Raw genomic sequence first — 25,849 nt, 5'->3', positions numbered from 1 at the left:
TGTCACACTTCCCTCATACGTATCCTGCACCACTTCTACATACTTCTCTGCAACTCCTGACTTCCTCATACAATACCACACCTCCTCTCTCGGCACTCTGTCATAAGCTTTCTCTAAATCTACAAAGACACAATGCAACTCTTTCTGGCCTTCTCTATACTTCTCAATCAACATTCTCAAAGCAAACATCGCATCTGTGGTGCTCTTTCGTGGCATGAAACCATACTGCTGCTCGCTGATCGTCACCTCTCCTCTTAACCTAGCTTCTATTACTCTTTCCCAAATCTTCATGCTGTGGCTGATCAACTTTATACCTCTGTAGTTGTTACAGTTCTGCACATCGCCCTTGTTCTTGAAAATCGGTACCAGTATGCTTCTTCTCCACTCCTCAGGCATCCTCTCACTTTCCAGGATTGTGTTAAACAATCTAGTTAAAAACTCAACTGCCATCTCTCCTAAACATCTCCATGCCTCCACAGGTATGTCATCAGGACCAACTGCCTTTCCATTCTTCATCCTCTTCATAGCTGCCCTCACTTCCTCCTTGCTAATCCGCTGAACTTCCTGATTCACTATCCCTACATCATCCAACCTTCTCTCTCTCTCATTTTCTTCATTCATCAGCCCCTCAAAGTATTCCTTCCACCTTCTTAGCACACTCTCCTCGCTTGTCAGCACATTTCCATCTCTATCCTTGATCGCCCTAACTTGCTGCACATCCTTTGCAGCTTGGTCCCTCTGTCTAGCCAATCGGTACAAGTCCTTTTCTCCTTCCTTAGTGTCTAATCTGTCATACAACTCACCATACGCCTTTTCCTTTGCCTTTGCCACCTCTCTCTTTGCTTTACGCTGCATCTCCTTGTACTCCTGTCTACTTTCTTCATCTCTCTTACTATCCCACTTCTTCTTTGCCAACCTTTTCCTCTGTATAATTTGCTGTACTTCCTCATTCCACCACAAAGTCTCCTTGTCTTCCTTCCTCTGCCCTGATGACACACCAAGTACCTTCCTAGCTGTCTCCCTCACTATTTCTGCAGTGGTTTTCCAGCCATCTGGCAACTCTTCACTACCACCCAGTGCCTGTCTTAACTCCTGCCTGAACTCCACACAACAGTCTTCCTTCTTCAACTTCCACCATTTGATCTTCGGCTGTGTCTTCACTCGCTTCCTCTTCTTGGTCTCCAAAGTCATCCTACAGACAACCATCCGATGCTGCCTAGCTACGCTCTCCCCTGTCACCACATTGCAGTCTCCAATCCCTTTTAGATGGCGCCTTCTACATAAGATGTAGTCCACCTGTGTGCACTTTCCTCCACTCTTGTACGTCACCCTGTGTTCCTCCCTCTTCTTGAAATATGTATTCACCACAGCCATTTCCATCCTTTTCGCAAAATCGACCACCATCTGTCCTTCCACATTTCTCTTCTTGACTCCATACCTTCCCATCACCTCCTCATCACCTCTGTTCCCTTCACCAACATGTCCATTGAAGTCCGCTCCAATCACCGCTCTCTCCTCCTTGGGTACCCTCTCCACCATGTCGTCCAACTCATTCCAGAATTCTTCTTTTTCATCCATCTCACACCCAACTTGCGGGGCATATGCGCTGATAACATTCAGCAATAAACCTTCAATTTCCAGCTTCATACTCATCACTCTGTGTGGCACTCTCTTCACCTCCAGCATGCTCTTGACATACTCTTCCTTCAGAATTACCCCTACCCCATTACTCCTCCCATTCACACCATGGTAGAAGAGTTTGAACCCACCTCCGATACTCCTGGCCTTACTCCCCTTCCACCTGGTCTCTTGCACACACAGTATGCCTACCTTTCTTCTTTCCATCATGTCAGCCAGCTCTCTCCCTTTACCAGTCATAGTGCCAACATTCAAAGTTCCAACTCTCACCTCCACATGCCTACCCTTCCTCCTCTCTAGCTGCCTCTGGACATGCTTTCCCCCTCTCCTTCTCCTTCGCCCAACAGTAGCATAGTTTCCACCGACACCCTGCTGGTTAACAGTACCAGTGGCGGTCGTTGGTAACCCGGGCCTCGACCGATCCGGTATGTAAGTCTTATTTATGATCCGCATATTTGATTTGGCAAAGATTTTACGCCGGATGCCCTTCCTGACGCAACCCTCCCCATTTGTCCGGGCTTGGGACCGGCACTAAGGATGCACTGGCTTGTGCATCCTCAGTGGCTGGGAAATCTGCATCTGTATCTTTTAAAAAAAAAATTTGGAGGACATGCCTGTTGTTAAATTCTCCTATTATTCAAGCATAGTGGAGATTTTTACTTCATCTTAAATGTCAGTTCACTCATTGCTCAGTATCCTCACATCTTCAGTGAAAAGTTTCTCCACGCTACCAAAATCTGATTGTTTTAGCTATGACTTTAGCTATGAAAGAGTGTTTCAGGTATGTCTTTGCTCAATAATTCAGGTAAGAAAATCACAGAGAGGTGAATCAGATCATCTGGACTCAACGTTTAGTGACAGAAACGTTTCATCGCTCATCCAAGTGACCTTGTCAGTCTCACCTGACTGCCGTCAGTCGAGACGTTGTGAGACATTGTGTCCAGATGACCTGATTCACCTTCCAGTGTTTCAGGTCATCTCTTAAATGTTATAACATCAGGAGTATGGTTCCACCGGAAGGCGCTGTGGACATGGCCGCAGATACGAAAGAAAGACTCTCCAACCTAGCGTTAGGGTTCATGGACATGGCAGTGTTTCCACCTGTTTCAGAGCCTTCTTCGCTCCGGTTGCGCCGAAGCTACCGTGAATAGAAGGTTTTTGTTTCCTGGATTTTGGATCAGAACATTTCCCTAACCCTTATTTATATCAGTAGGGGACAGTATAGGGTGCATCATCCTTTACAACAAGGACAAAACAAGACAGTGGCTGATGTCTTTTTGTAGAAGGTGCCCACCTTTGCCTTTGGTTCTCCGTACCACAGGTGGGAGAGGCATGTGTACAGATCTGTGCAGGACTAGGCTGTGTAGAACCAAACATGTCTGACCTCCACCCGCCTGCCCGCCTCTCCTTGCTGTCCTCCTTTCCGTGTCCGCTCTACCTGCCACTGTCACATCAGCTTTGGAAGGTCTGCCCGCTGCCTGCTTACACACTGGAGTACACTGGACGTTATCGTGACAGCAGTGTTGATTGGAGCTGGCCGCCGGCCAGTCTCTATCTGCGTCTCTGCGTAACCCGAGTGGCTGTTTCAGGTCAGGCCAGGCTGTCAGGTGAAAGAAATAAGATGAGACAAAAATACGCTGATTTCCTCACACGAGCAAGAGCCGCTTTGCATTCTGACAAAGTTGGGTTTGGACCGCTTTGATATGCAGTCTTGACATCCTTGTATGAAAAACACTGCAAGTCAGAGTGAAAATTCCCTCATAAGATAAGCGGTTTGTTACATAAAATAGGTTTTCTGGTGAGGAGGTAAATCCATTCAGCTTCGGGGTTAACTGGAGGTTGAGGTGTATGGGAGTAGCAGTAAGCAAGCTCAACACCTCAGTGTATTCCCAAGCATCAGACTAACAAGGTGTCCCCTTACAATTCAATTACGCTAGCACTTAGTGGAAAAGTGTCCCTCGTGCGCCACTGTCAGGAGAGGTAGCATATTACGTAAAGTCAGAGAATTCTAAACACCCCCAGCTGAACACAGCCTGCCCCTTCCCAATAAACAGATAAATAGATGGACAGACAGATGGGTAGATAGCTACTAGGTAGCTAGATAGTTGTAGGGTGCTGTGTAGTGTAGATGTCAAAACGAGGCTCCTGTCTTTGTTTCCTTCAGCACAACCCGTCACAGCAACTGAAGAACATCAGTAATTTAATTCTCTTATACATGTTTTGTCAGGGGGTGACTCTTTCTGCAGACAGCGAGAAACAGGGCAAGGAAAAAAGGAGGGCAGTTATGCAGACAGTGGGTGTGTGACAGGGGGGTTGGAAGAGGAAGAAGTGTATTTTGGTTTTTTTGTGTGTGTGTGTGTGTGTGTGTGTGTGTGTGTGTGTGTGTGTGTGTGTGTGTGTGTGTGTGTTTGTATGTATGTAGAGGACTACGTTGTCACCCTTTTCTCGGTCCTCTATGGCTGTCACTGTCATTTCTGCCACCCCTCCCCTCCCGGCGGGCTCTGTTCCCATGGCGTGTTGCTTAGCAACGTGTGCCCGGGCGCATTGAGTGGCGGGGCCGTGGCAGAGAGTGCCATGATGTGTAAGGTCAAGCTTATGTGATTACAGTCTAACATGCTGTCTCCATGACTGCTGCTCTCTGTAAGGGTCAGCCAATCACACACACTAAACAGTCCATTGGGTTAGGCGAGCCAATCGTGTGTGTGTGTGGGGGGGGGGGGCGTGTTGGGGTGACAGCAGACGGATAGCAAACAGCTGTCCAAAGCAATGATGGAGGGGAAACAGTCAGCATCAAATCCGAGTCACATATACTCACATGGCAGTGTATACGTGTGCATAGGGTTTCAGACACGGATGCACGCACGTACCACGTCTCGCACAGCCACCCACTCACGTGTCAGCACTCCTCCCCTCACGGACTCACAGATAAGTCGTATCGTGTAAGGCGACTTCGCAGAATACCCTCACGAATACCAGCATGTACACCAGAATGCATGGAGGCGGTCGGTGGAATTTGCTTCCCTCGTGCTACTTGAAACTGACTCTGATATGGAATTTTACTGCGCAGAATACTGAGGGGAGGAGCGAGCCAAATTAAACCGCTTGTTTGTTGCCTGATAGATGTCTTGCTTCTCAGGTGTAGATGCATGGCAGTGCGGCTGACCCGGCTGGGCCTGCCCTGGCTCTCTTCTCGGGAAACGAAGGGATGGAGATTATGGCCGCCTGCCTCCACAGATGGACTTTCTCTCCCCGTCTGCTCCCCGCTAACAGCCGCAGGAAAATTAATGGTCCAGTCAACACACTTAATTGTCTCCAATTGCTCTGACATTAATTATTAACGTTTGTCCATTATAATGTCCGTTCACGTTACCAAAGTAAGGGAGGCGGGGGGAGCAGAGAGAAGTGAAGCAAAGAGAGAGAGAGAGAGGGGAAAGGGAAAGGGCGAGAGAGAAATAAAGAGAGACAGGCATGGAGTCCTGTTAGCCAAGCGTTGCAAAGATCCCATTACCTCCCAGGTTCACTACAGCATGCAGTCTATATCACATATTGATTTCTCCCAAAAGTCAATCTGCCTTCTCAGTAAATATTATGGCTGCTGGTCAATCCTTGAAGCTGAAGCTCCCCAAAGTGCAAACCCGGTCTGAATATATCTGCACTGCACCCCCCCCCCTGATTATAGCCCGCCCCCTCCCCTATTCACTGCACCCCACTTCTCACTACAGCGCAAACCAAAAGATTGGTCGCTGTATTAGTGGCAGCACTGAAGGTGAAGGGTATAGAAGTTTAACTGGAAGGACAAGAGTCACATTCAAAGTCTTCCTTTTTTTAAATTTCTGGACGCAATGACCTCGGGTGGAGGATCGACACGGCAGACCGTCTGTCCCTGACAGTGAATGCAAAACAACAGGGCAATAATTTCATTTTATATCTGTCAGTAAACACATGCACTATTTTTTTTTCCTGTAATTTCATATTGTGTGAAAGTCACACATCTATGTAAATATGTTTTTGAAGTACAATATTTCTTGCAGACGGAGACGTTTCAAAACATTCCCGAATATTTGCATCCACATTTTGCCCATTCCTCCGTCACCACTGTAGATGTTAGCCATAATCCATAAAATGGAAATAGGAATAATCTTGGTACCAGCCTAATAATCAACAGAAAGTGGAATAAATAAAAGCCAGACAACATCTTTTTCTCCTGCAGGCTCTCTCGGCCCATCCTCCCATTTTTCCTTTTTTATCTTTATCTTAATTCAATCTTTATTCAGCTGCCACATCCATAAGAGCACTAAGAAAGCAGCAGTCCATAAAATAATAAGCCCATCAGCATAACACCAGTCTACACACACACACACACACACACACACACACACACACACACACACACACACACACACACACACACACACACACACACACACACACACACACACACACACACACACACTAGCAGCTTCCCTGTCTCTTAACACACAGAAGGTTCACATTGCAGTGGACATCGAGTCTTCTTCAACCTGTGCACATATCAGTACATGCTAACAGAAATACATGAATGACATGCAGCCACACGTACAGGTAGACGCATCTTTCCAGTATATACACTGAATAGTGTGGTCAATACAATCCCATTTACAGAGCAGAGCTTATGAAAATAGAGTTGGTAGTAACACACACACACACACACACACACACACACACACACACATATATATATATATATATATATATGTATATATATATACACACACACACACATATATATGGATTATTATTATTATTATTATTATTAGTTTATTGAATTAGTTTATTGAGCTGTGATGGCCTGGCGGCCTGTGCAGGGTGTCTCCCCACCTGCTGCCCACTGACTGCTGGGATAGGCTCCAGCATCCCCGTGACCCTGAGAGCAGGATAAGCATTTTGGATAATAGATGGATGGATGGATGGATGGATGGAGCTATATATATATATATATATATAAAGATATAGATATATGAAGATATGGAAATGTACGTTAAGCAGCTCAGGCACATGTGTGTTATTATGATAGTGAGAAGTACTACTATCATTATAACACATGTGCCTGAACTGCTTGATGTACATTTCTGTATCTGTGGCCATATATCTTGTTGTAAATGTATATAGGCGATAATTTCTCTGATTCACATGTAATGCAGGACTCGATGTGAAATGGGGGAAATGGGTCAGGGGCGTATAAACACAATTTCCTGAGCGACTTGTGCCCCCCGGCACAGTTAATGTATTGATTCCACAGCACTGTGCCATGATAAAACTATTTCATGAATTCCAATGAGACTCCTTTGCCAGCCTGCTGCAGGAGGACAGGAATGTAATCATGGCAACACACAACGTGTCATTGTGTTGGCTGCTTGTATAATGTGTGTCTTGTAGAGTGACAGTGCGAGGATGTCATTTGGTGGGGAGGGGCTGTAAATTTGAATGCTTTTAATCTTCTCACATTTAGCGACATATATCCTCCATTACCTCGACGTATGGACCACGTTATTGCGAGCACAAATTAATCTCTAAGTTGTGGGAGTATGGACTAGTTTTATAAATTATATATACTTGATATACTATGTCATGCCTTTTTGGCTTATTTTTTACTTTGGGAATACATAATAGCACTGCTTTACTGATATTGTGATGTTATGTTCAACTTGATTTGTGGTTTTTTTTTGAGGTGAAATAAATCTGAAGTAGAAATAAGCGCTGGCCATAAAAGGAACAACCAGCAGTAATTGATCGGAAACCTCAACACTTTGTTTCGGTGCTTTTCTACTGCCAAGATGCAGACCATGAAGCAAACTTTTGTAAAGATTTAATACCCTTTTTGTCCTCATCCAAATTCTTCATTCAGTACAATTACTCAGAAGAGCTCGAACAACCGGCTCAACTCAACTTGTGGAGTTCGTCAACGATAATTTACCTTGTGTAATCTGTTGTGCTGAGTGATTTCGCGTTTGCTTTGTAGTGTAGTCCCTACCAAAGCCACGCGTGAAGGAAAAACCCACTGTGTTGCCGCCTGGCCGTGGTCCAGTTCTGATGATGGGACTGGCTGGGGGAGGGGCCGGGCGCTGCGGCCGGCGGTTGACGTGTGGTGTCAGCCGGCTGATGGCTGATGGTGGTGTCAGGGTGGGAAGGAACGGGCGTCTGGGCTCAGTTCAGCACCAGCCAGGCCCATCTGCTCGTCACCTGGCCTTGGCACGCAGGAGACTGGGTAATGACAGGGAAAGAATGGCATCAGTGGGCAGAAGCAGAGAGATAATTACTGACTGGAATCCATGCAGAAATAACACATCTGGATCCATGAGTCAAAATGTTGGGGATTATACAATGATATTAGCCTCAATCCACGATTTCCTCTGTCTGTCACATCCATGGGAATGTATGTCAGCCCGGAGATTGAAAATTCTCCATGCCATCCCACACTGGAAGTTGTGGTCTTCCCTGCTCAGAGCCAGCAAGGAATACAATTCTGCTGTTAGCGGCAGGAAACGGAGTGAAATAGAGTGACACTGATGCTCCAAGACAGTCAGAGGGAAGATCAGGCATAGCAGCATGCTAAGCTTCAGTGTTTGGTGATGCCACCATAGCTCATGTGTTACCCTTCTCCCCTCCATCACTCCTCTCTCATTTTTCTTAAACCCCATTACTGTTGATCAGTGCTGCTTCTTCTGGAGTTGGAAAGAAATGGTCTCTCTGAAGGTCACATTTTCCTGGCAGATATTCAGAGGGTGGAGGCTAACTTAGCCTCATAACTCGTATCATCAGAACACAGGGTAGATGAAGATGACCCCCTTGACTCAATAATAGAGGTCTGCATTGCAAATATTACTAACGTTTACTTCCATTAAAATAACTTGGAGCCCTATTAAAGCACTATTCTCAACTATGAGAAATAGACCATCAGGAGAAGTTAATGAAATCCTCCAGTGGGTCTTAAGGCCTTCAACAAATGACCCAATCTTCAGACAGGGTCTTTCTGTCCATGGGCCTGAGGGACTGGAGACGTGGGTCACATGCTGACAGGGTTTCTGTCCTGCATCAATGATCGCTTTTACAACCCTCGACTCAACAGAATGAAGCTATCACTATGTGGAGTCTCGGCTCTCTCCTCCCCTCACTCTGGCTTACTCAAATTAAGATTTCAGTAATTAAATTGATAAAAAAAAAAAGTCGTGCCAATATGGTTGCTTCATGGCTCCAAACGTGATTTCATATGCCACACAGTTGTGGAGAACTGTGGAAGTTCTACCTTTGATGTGGCATTCTTTATTATTGAAAATAATTGGATTCTACCTCCCCCTCTCCACCACACATTCATTTTGCCTGTGCTCACTCTGGGCATGCTCTGTTAATCGACCTTTTTGCAAGGCGGTGCTTATGGTGGGTCTGCATTCCACCTGGGGTTTGCAGGCAGCCTCAAAAAGAGTGGTGGCCAGGTTGTGTTTGAAACAGGGATTTGACCATCCAAGGTGGCGTGTTGTTTGACACGACTGCAGCATGGGTCAGGGGCTGTTCTGCAGGTTGGAGTGGTGCCTGCCAATGAGTGGAAGCATTGAGACTTGTGGGAGTACTGGCCTGCTGGGGCTCAGTTCCTCTACCTCCATATTGGGTTGGCCGATCATAAGAAGAAAAAAAAAGCCGTGTGGCCCACAGGCAACTGGCTTCTCTCCACACTCAACGGAGTGGTTGATAATCAGCAGAAAGAGACCCCTGAATTTTCTCTGCCTCTGCAGAGTGCCGCTGCTAACCGCTTGCCTGCTCGTTGTCAAGCGCTCACATTTGAACCTCGCCTCCCTTCCTGTCATGCACCTTAGAAGGTTCAAGAATGTCCATCACTCTCAGCTTCGTTGGTATCAGCATAAACGTTAATTTAATATTTGCTGGAACAGAACAGGTGGCGTTTTGTTTCCCCCTCTATACGTTGTCCTCTATCACGTGTGGACAGACAGTGGTTTGCACCAGTTTCAGGACGTAAGTTGTTTTGCCTCCCTGAATTCAGTGTGCCGTCTATGCCGTTGACCTGCACCGCAACAATTTATAGCAGACCTATTTAGGGTATGACTCCTCTAATTGTTGTAGGAAATTTGTGTCTTCCTGTGACTAAAAAACCAGCAGAGTGAATAATGGTTTCAATGCCCAACCAGGTCTTTGAAAGGACCAGAGCCTCACTTATTTTATTTTACTGGCCCATTCAACCACCAGAGCTTTTACAAAGTCGTGTAGGTGCATTGCAAACAGTACTCTATCGCTTAGATTATCAGATACCAATTACCTGGTCTAACAATTATTGAGAGTAGGCTTTATTATTCTGCAAATAGGAGACTTTCTGCTGAAGTCTGTCTCCGTTTTTCTATAGCTAGTCAGGAATACACAGCATAACTTATTAAATCTTCTAAGCTCTTAAGCCATTTCTGTATTTTGTAGCTTAACTGGGCTCAGCCTTGCTAGCTCCACATTATCACGGCTGAGCTCATTGTAACTTTGGCACCATAGTTAGTGCAATTCTTCTCGACAAAGATTATGGGGACAAATTACAACTCATTCCCTTTGTACTTCTCTACAGGTACATCCAAGGAGCATCGTCTCCAAAGGACATGGTCATCATTGTGGATGTGTGAGTATTTCACTCCCCAGTCATGCCTTGCACTCTCTGTCTTCCCCATTCTCCATCTTCCCTTCACTCTTGCCGGCTAGAGCGTCTTTCCATCAAAGGCCACTAGTGCCACCTGTTGGTTTAAGGAAAATTCAACCGAAGCACAGTCCTGGTTTTCATTGCCATCATCTTGCTATTTGCAGTCCTCTTGCCATTACATTGACTGTCCACAACGTGTAGATGTGATTCTGACCGCATGACCAAATATGCTGCAAATGGGCCATAGAATAAAATGGTTAATTTTTACAGTGGCCCAACCTATCTCTAAACAAGTACTCTCAATAATACATACAAAGCACACCAGAACATTTTCCGGGTCGCATCTGAAGCCATTTCCCTGAGGCTGTTATTCAGTAACTGTGATTCTTGGGGCTTTGTTCACGGCGGACGGTTGTCGATTCACCCGGCAGGAGCGGGAGTGTCAGCGGACTCACCCTGAAGCTGATGAAAACCTCAGTAATGGAGATGCTGGACACCCTGTCAGATGATGACTACGTAAACGTGGCGAAGGTATGTTATAGCTCGCTGATCATGTTTTACAATGACTCCGATTGGCGAAACGCTTAACAGCAACAGCAATAACCATGATCCACAACGCTCCAAAGCAACAAACTTGCAATGACAACATTGTATCCCCCCCCTCCCCATCTGATTTATATGCACTTCTTACACCCCTGTTGTCCATGTGGAATTGTGCCAGTTTTTCTTTTCTGCTGATTACCAAGCATTCTGTTAGGATCATTGATTTGGAGACAATTGCATTATGCTGTCGCGCAAGACAGATTCAACCACACACACAAACACACACAAATATGCAAAAAGGCAGATACACACAGACACACAAACACATGAATGCTAACACAGTTGTGTGGTAGCTCTGTTTGGAGTCTTCCTTCAGTAATCCTCCATAAGCCATTGCTCTTAGTCAGTGTATGTCTCTAAATCCCAGCTCTAAGAGTAAGAAATGAGCGTAGTAATCTGTGTGGGAACTCAGCTGATTTCCCCCACCCTTATAAAGAAAGTCACGGCTTACAAAAAAAAAAGGGAAAAAAAGCATGCCGTGAAATATTTGCAGATACCGTTTGTCCCGGGTCCGGTCAGATCCGGTTACCTTTAAGGTGACCTTCTGTTTTCACAATTCGTCCCCATGTGATGGAAATCAGAAATGGTAAAAATCAAATACACTGGCTGGTGTTTGTTAAGTACAACGACAATTCAGAGACCCACTACTAGCAACCTTCCAGTGCCCTCAGATAAATAACTCAATTAATGTGGGATTTACTGCACAGAGAATTTGGTATCAGTGTATTAAGGAAGATGTGGATGTACTCGTAGATGGCACCTCACATTCATTTTCGATCTTCCACAACTGCGTCGTGACTTTTTGAGACACAATGTGACGTTACAAAACAACCCAGTGACACATTAAACTGACTTTCACTACTTTGATTTGTTTAAATTTTGTTCATTTGCCACCCTGAATATGCGATGACACAAGCCAATGAGAAATGTCAACCTTTCCCGCGCATAATGTTTTACATCATCCTGTCCTTAAAATGTCAACTGATTTTCAAGTTGACCTTCAGGAAGAAACACCATGTGTCTGAAACCTGCCATTACACTAAAGCGCTAATAATCTTTTTTCCACAGACCGGCACTGCGTGCAAGTCCAATAAGATGCACAGACATGAATACGCGCTGTGCTGCTGACCACGTACACATCTGTGGAGACACACACAAGCACACTTGAGCACACACTGTTTTAGGCTAATTTGGTGGATGAGACAGATGATATTACCTTGGCTGGGTTTCCGTTGCGTGGCTTGCCTTGGCATTTCAGGTGCACCTGTTCTTTGTGTGGAATGTTGTAATTACCAGTGTTTACTGGCAGCTGTGGAGGCACAGGGCAGCTCGCATCTGCACATGTCCACATCCCCATCCTGCCGCATTGCAACACACACACACACACACGCACACACACACACATCCAGAGAGGGAAGGAGACATGGATTTGGATAGGAACACGCTGAAAAACGCAGACATAACTGAAAAACAGAAACTTTGAATTTCTGAAGTTTGACATGCACTTTGTTCTTTAAAACTCTACAATGTTGGGTGTCCGGGTGGTGTGGCGGTCTATTCCATTGCATGCCAACACGGGGATCGCTGGTTCGAATCCCAGTGTTACCTCCGGCTTGGTCGGGCGTCCCTACAAACACAATTGGCCGTGTCTGCGGGTGGGCAGCCGGATGTGGGTTTGTGTCCAGATTGCTGCACTAGTGCCTCCTCTGGTCAGTCGGGGTGCCTGTTTGGGGGGGAGGGGGAACTGGGGGGAATAGCGTGATCCTCCCACACGCTACGTCCCCCTGGTGAAACTGCTCACTGTCAGGTGAGAAGAAGCGGCTGGTGACTCCACATGTTTCGGAGGAGACACGTGGTAGTCTGCAGCCCTCCCTGGATCGGCAGAGGGGGTGGAGCAGCGACTGGGACGGCTTGGAAGAGTGGGGTAATTGGCCAAGCATAATAGGGGAGAAAAATGGGGGGGGGGCAAACTTGACAATGTTTGAGGTCGGAGAGGGTATAACTGTGTGTCTTTTTCTTCTTTTCATTGTTCCCCCACCAGTTTAGTGAGAAGGCGGATGCCGTTGTCCCCTGCTTCAAGACCTTGGTCCAAGCCAACGTCCGCAACAAGAAGATCTTCAAGGAAGCTGTCGTGCACATGCAGGCCAAAGGGACAACCGACTACAAGTCGGGTTTTACATTTGCCTTTGAGCAGCTTCTCAACGTAAGATCCAGCAGTTTTTTGTTTTAACTGTGGGGACGTCTAAGGGTGCTAGTTTGTCCACAACCAAGAAATTAGCTTTAGGCTACTCTTTGTTTAAAGAGGACACTCTCCTATGAAATTCAGCAACATATGTAGTGTGAGAGTTACTATCTATTACTTACTATCGACGCTGAGTGATCCAGGTCCGAGAGCTGCAGGGCTCACGTTTTCAAGTAACTGTCCAATTATAGCCGGTGTTGCAGCGAAGGGGACGATAGCGTATGGAGGCAGACAGCACGGCGGCGAGGCCTGTCAGGCAGCAGGCGTCCCATGTGTGCTCAACACAGGTGCTGCCTCAGCTCCGTATGCTGCTGTGTATTTTAGGAGGCCGCCACCCTAATGGACTTTGATGGGATGATTGATGAGCACACCGGAGGAGATCAGCCACAGACACTTTATATTCAGCTAGTGAGCTCGGAGGCACGGGGCCAAGCGCTGACTGCGCCCACCCTCAGCAGAATGAGGAATAGAATGGCCCCTTTTAATCGTCTGTAGCAGACTCACTCCCATGATTGGTGGCAGAAGCACAATAAAAATGTGTAATTGTAGCAATATTATTTATCTTTATTAGAATCTTGTCAGAGTGACAAGCTGCTGGCCTGCATATCAATGGCAGCTGCCGTGCAGGCAGGCAGAGTCGTGTGTGTGTGTGTGTGGGGGGGGGGTGATGGTGGGAGTTGGAGGGGCGGGGGTGAGGTTGAGGGCTGTGTTGGTTGGAGGAGAAGGGAGATGCCAAGCAACTGACCCCATGTTGAATCGAAATGCTGGGAGCCAGTGCCTTGGCTTTTCACATGTATTACGGAAATATGGAAAAACCCCACTTAAACCTATGGTTATAATTCATCCTGTCTAATGCTAGAAGAAAGTGGTATGTGGTAACATATGGTTGTCTATCCTTACCAAAAAGAAAGGCAAATCTCTCTCTCTCTCGCTCTCTTTACATATAGATTGTTTGACTGAAATGTTTATGTGTTACTAGGCAACAGATGCAACCCTAAAGCATTTCCATTTTCTCAGCTGTTATTATCTATGACAGTGTAAAAAAAAAAAAACCTATATATTATGAACTGACAAAGATATGGATCATGGGGCGTCCGGGTAGTGTAGTGGTCTATTCTGTTGCTTACCAACACAGGGATCGCCGGTTCGAATCCCCGCGTTACCTCCGGCTTGGTCTAGCATCCCTACAGACAGAATTGGCTGTGTCTGCGGGTGGAAAGCCGGATGTGTCCTGGTCGCTGCGCTAGCACCTCCTCCGGTCAGTCGGGATGCCTCTGCGGAGGGGCAGAACTGGGGGGGAATAGCGTGATACTCCCACGTGCTACATCCCCCTGGCGAAACTCCTCTCTGTCAGGTGAAAAGAAGTGGCTGGCGACTCCACATGTATCGCAGGAGGCATGTGGTAGTCTGCAGCCCTCCCCGGATCGGCAAAGGGGGTTGAGCAGCGACCAGGACGGGGCAATTGGCCGGGTACAATTGGGGAGAAAAGGGGGGGGAGGATCCCCCTCCCCCTCCCCTCCCCCCAAAAAATATGGCTCATGTTGTTGCCTTGTGGGATGTGCAAGGAAGACAGGACCAAATGGCGTGTCTAAAGTGAGCTTGCTAGTCAGTAAGATATCTGCAGCTTACTAACCCGGCCATATGTCTGCTCTTGATCTCTCCCGTCTTGCTGGCGATAATCCAGGTGCGATACTGGTTGGACACTGCGTGGCTAGCCCCGGTCTCACCATGAACAACACACACTTTCTTTTATGTGGTTGACCAAGGTTTGACACTTTCCCAGAGTGGAAATAATTATCATCCAGGCTCCGATAGGCACCGAACGCTTTGCGTGTGTAAACACACGCTGCCTCCACCGAGTACTCAAAAACATGTAGCTGCATCGTGTCAGGAATTTCTGTAAACCTCTGACTAAAAATTGTTGATCTTACAGAAACATTGACTGGGTCCGGCAAAATCACAGAACCTATTGTTAGTTTTTCTACGTACCTTTGTTTCTCCTCCTTTGGCACACTACAGAAATAGTCACTTGACATTGTTGACGGACAGTTTTTCGCTGCTCGACTGTGAATACAGCAAGTAAACCGGATGTTCAGAGGGATTTTAAAATACAGCTCGCGCACAATGACAGTTTGTTAGTGTTGTCAGTTTGAATTCGTCTCTGTAGTGTTGCCCCACATATCTACCTGAAATAGAGCCTTACAGTGAGTTTTAGGTTAAAACAATCAAGAAAAAAAGCCAGTGGGATGCTGTACAAATTTGTAGACAAATACTGATCTATTCAATGCTTGATATATATATATATATATATATATATATATATATATATATATATATATATATATATATATATATATATATAGCGTTAACATGGCAAAGTCTGTGAATTTGAGGGTATCTATAAAGCGAACAGAATTTCCTCAATTCCAAACATGAAATCATACAGGTCCCTATACCCAACCACCGTCCCACTAAAACCCAGCTATAATCTTACATCTACCGTAATGCTATGAATAATACTATAATAAATAAAACCCAAATATAATCTTACATCTACTGTAATACTATGAATAATACTATAATAAATAAATAAATAAATAAAACCCAGCTATAATTGTTCATGTAGACCTTCAGTATCAGATGACACTAAACAAACTTTAAATCTATTTGTACACATATATGTACACATGTGGTTGCACACATGAGCATGAGCATTGTCAGCGCCGACATTGATACTCGGTTGTATACACAGAGGGAGTGTGTTACTCTTCTAAGTGATTTCCCTGGGGTCCAGTCAAGTCAATTTTATTTGTGTAGCCCGAGATCACAAATTACAAATTTGCCTCAGTGGGCTTTACAGCAAAACAACGCCCTGTCCGTAGACCCTCGCTTTGGATAAGGGACAACTGCCTAAAAAAAACCCCAAAAAACCTTTAACAAGGAGAAAAAATAGGAAGAAACCTCTGGAGAGAGCAACAGAGGAGGGATCTCTCTCCTAAGACGGACAGACGTGCAACGGATGTTGTGTTTACACAATTTACACAATAAAACATTGAAAAAGGATAACAGAATTATAATAGAATTATAAAATATATGAAGAATATGATGAGCAGGATGTCAAGCGGTGTCCGGATGCCGCCGGAACAGTCCAGGACCTAAGCCACGCGACCAGCATCACCATGTAGACCTGACAGGAGGACAGACTACACATGCACACAGGGGAGACTCACATCACACCATTCACATACACAAGAGAAGAGACAGGAGAAGACATCATTCAGAGAGGGAGAAAAGACATGTGAGAGAAGAGAACTGTTTGCGATAGTCAATAATCTATACGCTATAATCTCGTCGGCAGAACAGTGCTGGGTAAATTGAGACAGAAACCGACCCGCCATGAAATACAGGTCATGAAGTACTCAATTTAATGGCAACTAATTGTAGGTTAAGGCAAAAGTTTGGATTCAAAGGACTCAACAGACTCTGATTTCAGGCAGGTTATTCCACAAGAACGGGGCAGGTAAATACCTTCCCCCTTTCTAATTTTTTCACATTTGCCCTACAAAGCAAACCTTCCTCTCGCTCTCCTCTCCCTCCTCCTTGTTTCTTCATGTTCCACAGGAGAGCAGTGCCCCGAGGGCCAACTGCAATAAGATGATAATGATGTTTACAGATGGTGGGGAGGATCGTGCGCAGGACATCTTTGAGAAGTACAACTGGCCCAACAAGACGGTGAGTCTGTCCCCATAAGGCAATTATCTATTCATCTATTTACTCTGCCAACCCAAGAGACCATGCATGTCCACAAACGGATATACCGGCCACCCCTTTTTCCCTTCGCTCCGTTCTCTCTCGGTCTCTCGCCGCGTTCTGCTGACAATGTGTCATTGTCGTTGTTAAAGCCACTGACAAAGGCAATGTTTGGGTCTGACTGCTAGACATGCTAGCTGCCCAGTGTGTGTGCATAACATCTAAGTACTATTTTTCTAGTCAGGCTTTTATCTCTTCCTTCCTTTTCATTTGGGCTGTTTCATTCCGGCTTTCTCTCCCTGTGAACCACCCACCTCTCTCCTGCTTTATATATAGCCCCCCCCCCGCTCGGTCTATTTCACTGTCTCCTCTCTCTTTTTCTTTCCATCGCTCTCTCTCTCTCTCTTCTTTCTTGTTCTCTCTATTCTTTTCTTGCTTCTGGTGTTAACAGCTTTGACCAGCTGACTAATTAGCCACTTTATCATCAGAGCCCATGAAATTACAGCCAACACATACTCAGGTCGTTTCTTTGTCCCCCTTCTTTCTGTCACATCTTTCCTGTTTATGGGGTCCTTTTCCGATGTTCTACCCTTACCGATAATTCCCCCCCCCCAAACATTACACATTCACTATTCAGCTCCATCATGGCGGGCGCTGTCGTTTGGAAATAATCTGCAATTTGACATCTCACTAACTCTGCTTTTGTGCGTTAGACAGGCATTTGAGCTGAAAGGGGAACAAACCTTATGCTTGTATTAGTGTATTAGCTGGATATTTGGGATTTGTCCATTATTGTCACCTAACAGCAAAGTCATTACTGACGTCCAGAAGGAGATTTGTGAGGTATTTAGTTCCTTCAGTGTGTAACGAATGAGTCAGAAGATCCAAGTGCAGAGTTCTTGTACTTTAGTAAAGCAGTCCAAGCAAATCCAAATCAGAATTCTCAGGGATTGTCAAAAAACACAAGAAAACAGGAATACTTACAAACAATCCAAATCAAAAGACAAAGAGCAGGGTCAAAAAAGCCAGGCAAAAAGTAAAAAAAAAAACAGGAACAGTGTAACAAGAATAAACCCCAACGAAACCGTTCAATAGAGCGAACTCAATATCTCACTAAGAGGTGTCTTAACTGCAGTCCTTAAATCCACAAGGTGAATATGCTGCAGGTGTGGTTACAACTCAGGTTAATCGGAGCATGGGTGTGGCTGAACAGGGAGTTGGCTGGAGGCAAGTTTGACAGTATCCCCCCTCCATGGGGGGCACCCGACACCCTGGACACCCTCTTGAGTAAGCGACCACGAGGCCGAGGAGTCAGACAATCTGAGAGGGTAAGGTGGAATTCCACAATGAGTGAAGGGTCAAGGATGCCATTTGCTAGGACCCAGGACTACTCCTCAGGGCTGTATCCTTCCAAGTCCACCAGGTATTGTAGGCTCTCAGATGGGTCCCGGCTGCCCTAGACCAGAAACCTGCCCTATCTTCTGATTATGCAGCCTTTTTCAGGGAATTCAAGAGTGTGTTCGATCACCTCATTGGTGGCTGTGACGCCACCGCCTGTCTCCACACCATCAAACAGGGCTCTCATTCGGTGGCCGAATACACCGTCGATTTCCGAGTCCTGGCCACAGAATGCCGTTGGAATGACGAGGCCCTGCTGAGTGCATACAGGCGGGGCTTAAGCGAGGAGGTCAAGGATGGACTTTTTAGAGACTGGCCGGCGACCTGCAATGAGTTAATCGGCCTGGCTCTGAAGATGGACCAACGCCTCCAGGCAAGGCGAGACGAATGCGCTCGAGCTCAGCGCCAGTCCCTCACCCCTCCCCGGGGTACCCACCAGTCACCTCGACCCCTCCGGGATCCCCAGCCAGCACCAGCAGCTCCGCCCACTCCCTCGCCACGACCACCTGAGCCTGGGGTGGAGCCCATGGAGGTGGCTCGGTCACGCCTCACCGGGGCTGAGCGCGAACAGCGCATGCGAGGCCGGCTCTGTTTGTACTGTGGGCAGGGTGGACACTTCATTCGGGACTGTACCACACGCCCAAAAGGCCGAGCTTACTAGGGTAGGGGAGGGGCTACTAGTAAGCTGCATGACTCTGCCCCAGAACAAGCCTTCCCCCTCTCCTTTATTCCCTGTGTCTCTCGCCTGGGGTCAGCAGTCTCTGCCTATCGGCACCTTTATCGACTCTGGAGCTGACGGGAGTTTCATTGACGGGGCCCTAGCTCGGCAGGCTGGCATCAGTCTCACCCCGCTGGAGACCCGCTCGCTGGATGGACGCGCTCTCTGTCGCATCACCCACATCACTGAGCCTCTCAAGCTAACTGTCTCAGGCAACCATGTCGTGACAATCCGCCTCCTTGTGTTCACTGCTCCCTCCTTACCACTGGTTCTCGGGAGGCCTTGGTTGCAGAGACATGACCCCAACATCGCCTGGTCCTCCGCTCGGATCGTCGGGTGGAGTGTTGTGTGCCATGCGAACTGTCTCCGCTCCGCCTCCTATCCTCCTGGGGCTCCTAAGGCTGAGCCTCCTCCTCCAGACCTCTCCGACGTGCCCGAGGTTTATCATGACCTTGCGGCTGCCTTCAGCAAGACCGAGGCACTCTCTCTCCCTCCACACCGCCCCTATGACTGCGCTATTGAGCTCCTCCCTGGTGCCCGCACTCCACCTGGGAGGCTGTATAACATCACTCTTCCTGAGAAGAAGACCATGCAGGAGTACATCACCGACTCACTCGCCTCCGGGATCATTCGCCCCTCCGACTCCCCCATGGCAGCCGGATTCTTCTTTGTTGGTAAGAAGGATGGCACGCTCCGCCCCTGTATTGATTACAGGCAACTTAATGACATCACGGTTAAGAATCGCTATCCATTACCCCTCATGAGCTCCACGTTTGAACCCCTCTCTGCTGCCACCATTTTTACCAAGCTTGATTTACGCAGTGCTTACCATCTCATCTGCATCAGAGAAGGAGACGAGTGGAAGACTGCTTTCAATACGCATCTCGGACATTTCGAGTATTTAGTTATGCCTTTCGGCCTCACAAACGCCCCTGCAGTTTTTCAGACCCTTGTTAATGACGTGCTCCGGGACATGATCAATGTTTTTGTTGTGGTTTATTTGGACGACATTTTAGTTTTTTACCGCACTCTCAACGAACACATCCAACACATTCGCCTGGTGTTGCAGCGCCTTCTGGAGAACCGCCTGTTTGTCAAGGCGGAGAAGTGCACTTTTCACACCCCCTCACTGGAGTTCCTTGGCCACATTGTGGAGGCGGGGCGCATTCGGACCGACCCTAAGAAGGTCGAGGCAGTGTTGGAGTGGCCCAGACCCCAGAACCGGACAGAGCTGCAACGCTTCCTGGGTTTTGCGGGCTTCTACAGGAAGTTCATCAAGGACTACAGCCACATTGCCGCGCCCCTCTCAGCCCTCACCTCCACCCTCCGCCAGTTTGACTGGACCCCAGAGGATCAGACCGCCTTTACAGACCTCAAGAGGAGGTTCTCCGAAGCCCCGGTGCTTGCCCACCCGGATCCTACCCGCCAGTTCATGGTGGAGGTGGACGCCTCTGACTCTGGGTTGGGGGCGGTCCTCTCACAACGCTCAGCAGAGGATCACCGTCTGCACCCCTGCGCCTTTTTCTCCCGGCGCCTCACACCAGCTGAGCGCAACTATGATGTCGGCGACCGGGAGCTGCTGGCCGTCCACGCTGCCCTGGCAGAATGGAGACACTGGCTCGAGGGGGCGGAGCATCCCTTCCTGGTGTGGTCAGACCACCGGAATCTGGTGTACATCCGGTCAGCTAAATGGGTGAGTGACCGCCAAGCCCGCTGGGCACAATTCTTCAGCCGATTTAATTTTATGCTGTCCTATTGTCCAGGCTCACAGAATTCCAGAGCAGACGCGCTCTCTAGGCTCCACCCGGGGGCGTCTACGAAGGATGGCACCCAGGAGGGTGCCCTGGACACCATCTTGCCTCCGACCCGTGTTGTGGGCGTCGTCACCTGGGCCATCGACTCTCTGGTCAGGACCACCCAGCGAACTCACCCCAGCCCTGGTAACGTTCCCCCTAACTGTCTGTTTGTGCCTGCCCCTGTCCGCTCCAGGGTTCTCAAGTGGGGCCACTCCAGCCGCTTCACCTGCCACCCTGGCGCCTCCAGGACACTGTCCTTCCTCCGGCAGCGCTTCTGCTGGCCCACCATGGAGGCTGACGTTCGGGAGTTTGTGGCGGCGTGTATCACCTGCGCCCGGAGTAAGACCTCCCATCGCCCCCCTGCTGGTCTCCTGCGTCCCCTCCCGGTCCCCAGTCGCCCCTGGTCACACATCTCCTTGGACTTCGTGACTGGACTCCCGGTGTGTCAGGGTAACACGGTCATACTTACCATTGTCGACCGTTTCTCCAAGCAGGCCCATTTCGTGGCGCTCCCCAAGCTCCCGTCCTCCGCTGAGACCGCCGAACTGCTGGTTGTCCACGTGGTCCGTCTCCATGGCATTCCCCTGGACATTGTTTCTGACCGGGGTCCCCAGTTCTCTTCCCAGGTGTGGCAGGCCTTCTGTCAGTCTCTCTTCTGGTTACCACCCTCAGACAAACGGACAGGCGGAGCGCACCAACCAGAGCCTGGAGTCTGCCCTGAGATGTGTGACTACCAGCAGCCCCTTGACCTGGAGCAAGCACCTGGCCTGGGTTGAGTATGCTCACAACACCATGACTAGCTCTGCCACTGGACTGTCGCCTTTTGAATGTTCACTGGGCTACCAGCCCCCCATGTTTCCCCAGCAAGAGACTGAGGTGGCGGTCCCATCAGCCGGGGATCATCTCCGCCGATGCCGCCGCATGTGGAGGTCTGCTCGTGCCGCCCTGCTGCGAGCCAACGACCGGTCCCAACACTCCTCTAACCGGCGTCGCGTCCCAGCCCCGGTCTACCAGCCTGGTCAGCGTGTCTGGCTCCTGGCCAAGGACTTCCCCATCCCGACGACCTCTCGCAAGCTCGCTGCTCGCTACGTGGGACCCTACACTGTGGAGAGGATCGTCAACCCCACTGCGGTGCGTTTGTCTCTCCCTCCTTCTCTTCGTGCACATCCCGTGTTTCATGTTTCCAAGCTGAAGCCTGTGTCTGTCAGTGCCCTCTCCCCACCTGTCGCAGCCCCGCCTCCTCCCCGTGTACTCCAGGATGGCGACCCGGTCTGGCTGGTCCGGAAGCTGTTGCGTGTCCGTCGCCGTGAGAGGGGCTTCCAGTACCTGGTGGACTGGGAGGGCTACGGTCCGGAAGACCAGAGCTGGGTGCCCCGGTCTTACATCGCCGACCCCGCCCTCCTGTCGGACTTCTACTTGGAACACCGTGATGCCCCTGGACGGTTGCCCGGTGGCTCCCGTAGGAGGGGGGGTACTGTTGTGATCCAGACGCAAGGCGCATCTCCGCCTGAGTCTACCAGCAGGGTTCAATCAGCGCGCTCATTGAGAGCGCAGCTACGCACCAGAGGCTCATCGGTGATCAGCGCACCTGAAGCCAATCTGCAGCCAGCTATAAGAAAGGACGCTGACGTGCAGTCATTGCGAGATTGTGCCATCTAGTACGAACCCCGTTGCCTGTGCTTCTCGGGCTCCGTCTTCCTCGCGTCCCTTGTATTCCTCGGACCCCTCCCTTGTGCTCCCACGCTGCCTCCCGCAGAACCCCTACTCCCGGACTTGCGCTTCACCAGCACGCACACGCACAAACACCCTCCAGTCATTTACATTCCTGCACACACGCACCACACTCGCCCTGCACACAAACACATAGTCTTTTACACACCCCACATCCAGGACTCTAGTTGCACCATACACATCCTGCATTTCCCTTCCCTGAATAAGAATAAACGTGCCTACGGGCTTGACCCTGCCGGACCCCTGCACTGGTTCCTTTCCGACATATAACAGGGAGGGCCGTTTGGAGTGCTAGATGACCTCTACCCCTCGGATCCCCAAAAGAAACGGGACACCCTACCCTACGCAGTCGCACACAAAACTGAGGGGTAGTGTCAAGCGGTAGGGCCAAGGGGGAGAATTGAGATTGGGCCTAAGTAGACTGGTTTGCCAGGAACATCGGGGTGGGGGTAGGACCAGTTGGTGGATTCATGGACTGAAGAAAACAGACTTCAATAAGGAGACATGGAAGATAGGGGCGAACTGGTACCTGTAGGCGATAAGTCACAGGATTAACATGCTGAAGAATCTTGAAAGGACCTATGCACCTGGGGCTACACTTCTTGGAGGGGAGACGGAGCTTGATGTCCCACATTGACAGCCAAATCAGTTGAACAAGGTGGAATATGGGAGTGGGGCGCCAGCGGCAATCTGCAAACCTTTTCTGGTTCCTGACAGCCCTTTGGAGTTGCACTTGGGCCATCTCCCACACTTGACCACTCTGATGAAATCACTCATCAATGCCAGGAAGGTCACTGGACTCTGCTTTCCATGGGAACAACGGTGGTTGGTAACCTAGAACACAGTGGAAGGGGGCTAGCCTCAGAGCGGTATGAACGAGGGAATTTTGAGTATATTTGGCCCACGATAGCTACTAACTCCAATTTGCTTTATTATTAGAGTAGTATTGACATAGGTGACGTGGATGGTAGCTCAGGGATGGGCTTACACTGACTCCCAAGTGCTCACAGAAAGCCTTCCACAACCGTGAAGTGAACTGGAGTCCTGTCTGAGACTATGATCTCTGGAATCCCATAAAACCTGAACACTTGATTGCACACACATTCAGCCAGCTCCATGGCTGTAGAAAGGCCTCACAGTGGAATAAGACAGCACATCTTGGAAAAACGATCCACAATTACTAATATGATGGTACAACCACTTGACTGGAGCAAGTCAGTAATGAAGTCCATGGCTATGTGTGACCAGGAATGGGCAAGGGTTCCAACATACCTGTGGGTAAGGCACATGGATTCTTTGACAGGGCACAAACTGGACAGGAGAGAATTAAGTCTTGACATCATCTGTAAGTGACAGCCAGCAGCACTTCCAGGAGATCAACTCTGTAGTTCGTGTTATTCCAGGGTGACCATAGCTGAGAGAAGTCTGCACGAGCTGAAGACAGATGGTGGTTAGGACATAAGTCTTGTCAGGTGGCGAATCTGTTGGTCCTGGGTCTGTGTGTAGGGCATCTTGAATGGCATCTATCATCTCTCATTTGACTGGTGCCACCACAGAGGACGATGGTATGATCCTATCAGAAACTGAAGGCCTATTCGGGGATTCAATTTGTCTAGAAAGAGCTTTGACATTTTTTGTGCCTGGGCAATAGGTGACAGTAAAATTGAAATGATTAAAAAACAGGGCCCATCTGGCTTGTCTTGGGTTAAGTCTCCTTGCTTCACGAATGTATAGAATAGATCTTTATTGTTCACCAGGGTGGAAATTTGTTGATGTATTCAAGGTTATAGTGATCCGTGAGCACAACAAATGGGTGAATAGCTCCCTCGAACCAATGTCTCTGTTCTTCCAGTGCCAATTTGATAGCCAGTAACTCCCTATTCCCTACATTATAATTTATTTCTGCTGAAGACAGTTTGTAAGGGAAGAAGGCACAGGGATATAACTTAGATGGTTTACCATGATGTGAGGCATCCACTTCCACTATGAATGGCAGAGCTGGGTTGGGTTGCTTTAGCACATGTGCTGTGGTGAATAACTCCTTCAGATGCTGAAAGGCAGTATGGGCCAAATCATTACAGTGAAGAGTCTTTGTGGTCTTTTGGATCAGAGCTGAGTGGAGCAGCTTCTGAACTGAATTTCCATATGAAATGAAGAAGTTAGTAGTTTGCAAAGCCCGTAAACCACTGTAACTCTTTCACCGTCCTTGGTTCTAGCCAATTATGAACAGCTGAAATCTTGCTGTTGTCCATACGAACTATGCCAGAACCCAACACATACCCTAGAAAAGGAGTGGTGATTCTCAGCTTTTGCAAACAGGTAATGTTCCCAAAGCTGTTGCAGCACATGCGGACATGTTGAATGTGCTCAGGCAGGCTGGAAGAGTAGATAAAGAGCTCATCAATATATACAATCAAGAACCGGTTGGTCATATCATGGAAGATCTCACTCGTGAAAGACTGGAACACAGCAGGAGCATTTGCTAGACCATACAAAATTACCAGGTACTCATAGTGCCTCTTAGTGGTGATGAAGGCAATTTTCCATTCATCTCCTTCACGTATCTGGATGAGTTTATATGCACTCTTAAGGTCCAATTTGGTGAATATGTTAGCCTTTTCAGACTTCTAGGCTGGAGGGATCAATGGGAGTGGGTAACAAAACTTTACTGTATGTTGAGTCAGGCCTTGATAGTTAATACAGGGATGAAGTCCCCCATATTTCTTTTCTACAAAGAAGAAACTGGATTCTGCAGGAGATGTAGAAAGGTGAATTATTCCTTGTCTTAAAGCTTCATCAATGTATTGATCCAGGGCCTCAGATTCAGGGATAGAAAGTGAATACATTTTACCTCGTTGTGGTGAAGATCCAGGCAGTAGCTCAATGGCACAGTCCCATCAGCGGTGTTGGGGGAAAAGTGGCTGTCCCCTTCTTACTAAACACATCTAAGAACTCATTGTATCGGAAAATTCTCAGATTTGACTGCTTAGGACTCTGAATTGAAGTAGAATGACAATGTGAGCCCCAAGACAGAAGTTCTCCCGGACTCCATGAGATGACCAGGTTGTGTAAGCACAGCTATGGATGTACAAGCACCAGAGGATCTTTGGGGGATGTGATAACTAGCAACTGCAGTTCCTTGTGATGTAGTTTACCTACTTGTAACTGAAGATGAGAGATAAGACAGGTCTATTTAAGATGTTATAAGTCAGCCGAAGCACCTTGAAGTCTAACATGAATCGGAAGCCAATGAAGGGAGGCAAGTTCTGGTGTAATATGGTCAAATTTTCTAGTTTTAGTTAGGATTC

At 48.1% G+C, this 25,849-nt stretch overlaps 1 protein-coding gene across 1 annotated transcript in view; it reads left to right on the top strand.

Annotated features, from left to right (window-relative positions):
• cacna2d2a (calcium channel, voltage-dependent, alpha 2/delta subunit 2a) overlaps window positions 1-25,849 on the top strand; it is a 238,121-nt gene that overhangs the window by 186,998 nt on the left and 25,274 nt on the right. The window contains exons 9-12 of the mRNA XM_056272768.1: window positions 10,235-10,285; window positions 10,735-10,834; window positions 12,948-13,109; window positions 16,770-16,880. Coding sequence (XP_056128743.1) covers window positions 10,235-10,285; window positions 10,735-10,834; window positions 12,948-13,109; window positions 16,770-16,880 — 424 coding nt within the window. The remainder of the gene's footprint in view (window positions 1-10,234; window positions 10,286-10,734; window positions 10,835-12,947; window positions 13,110-16,769; window positions 16,881-25,849) is intronic.

This window comes from Lampris incognitus, chromosome 2, assembly GCF_029633865.1.
Source record: "Lampris incognitus isolate fLamInc1 chromosome 2, fLamInc1.hap2, whole genome shotgun sequence".
Lineage (NCBI taxonomy): Eukaryota > Metazoa > Chordata > Actinopteri > Lampriformes > Lampridae > Lampris > Lampris incognitus.
Note: the sequence above shows the minus strand (reverse complement) of the source record. Positions and strands in the feature narration are given on the sequence as shown.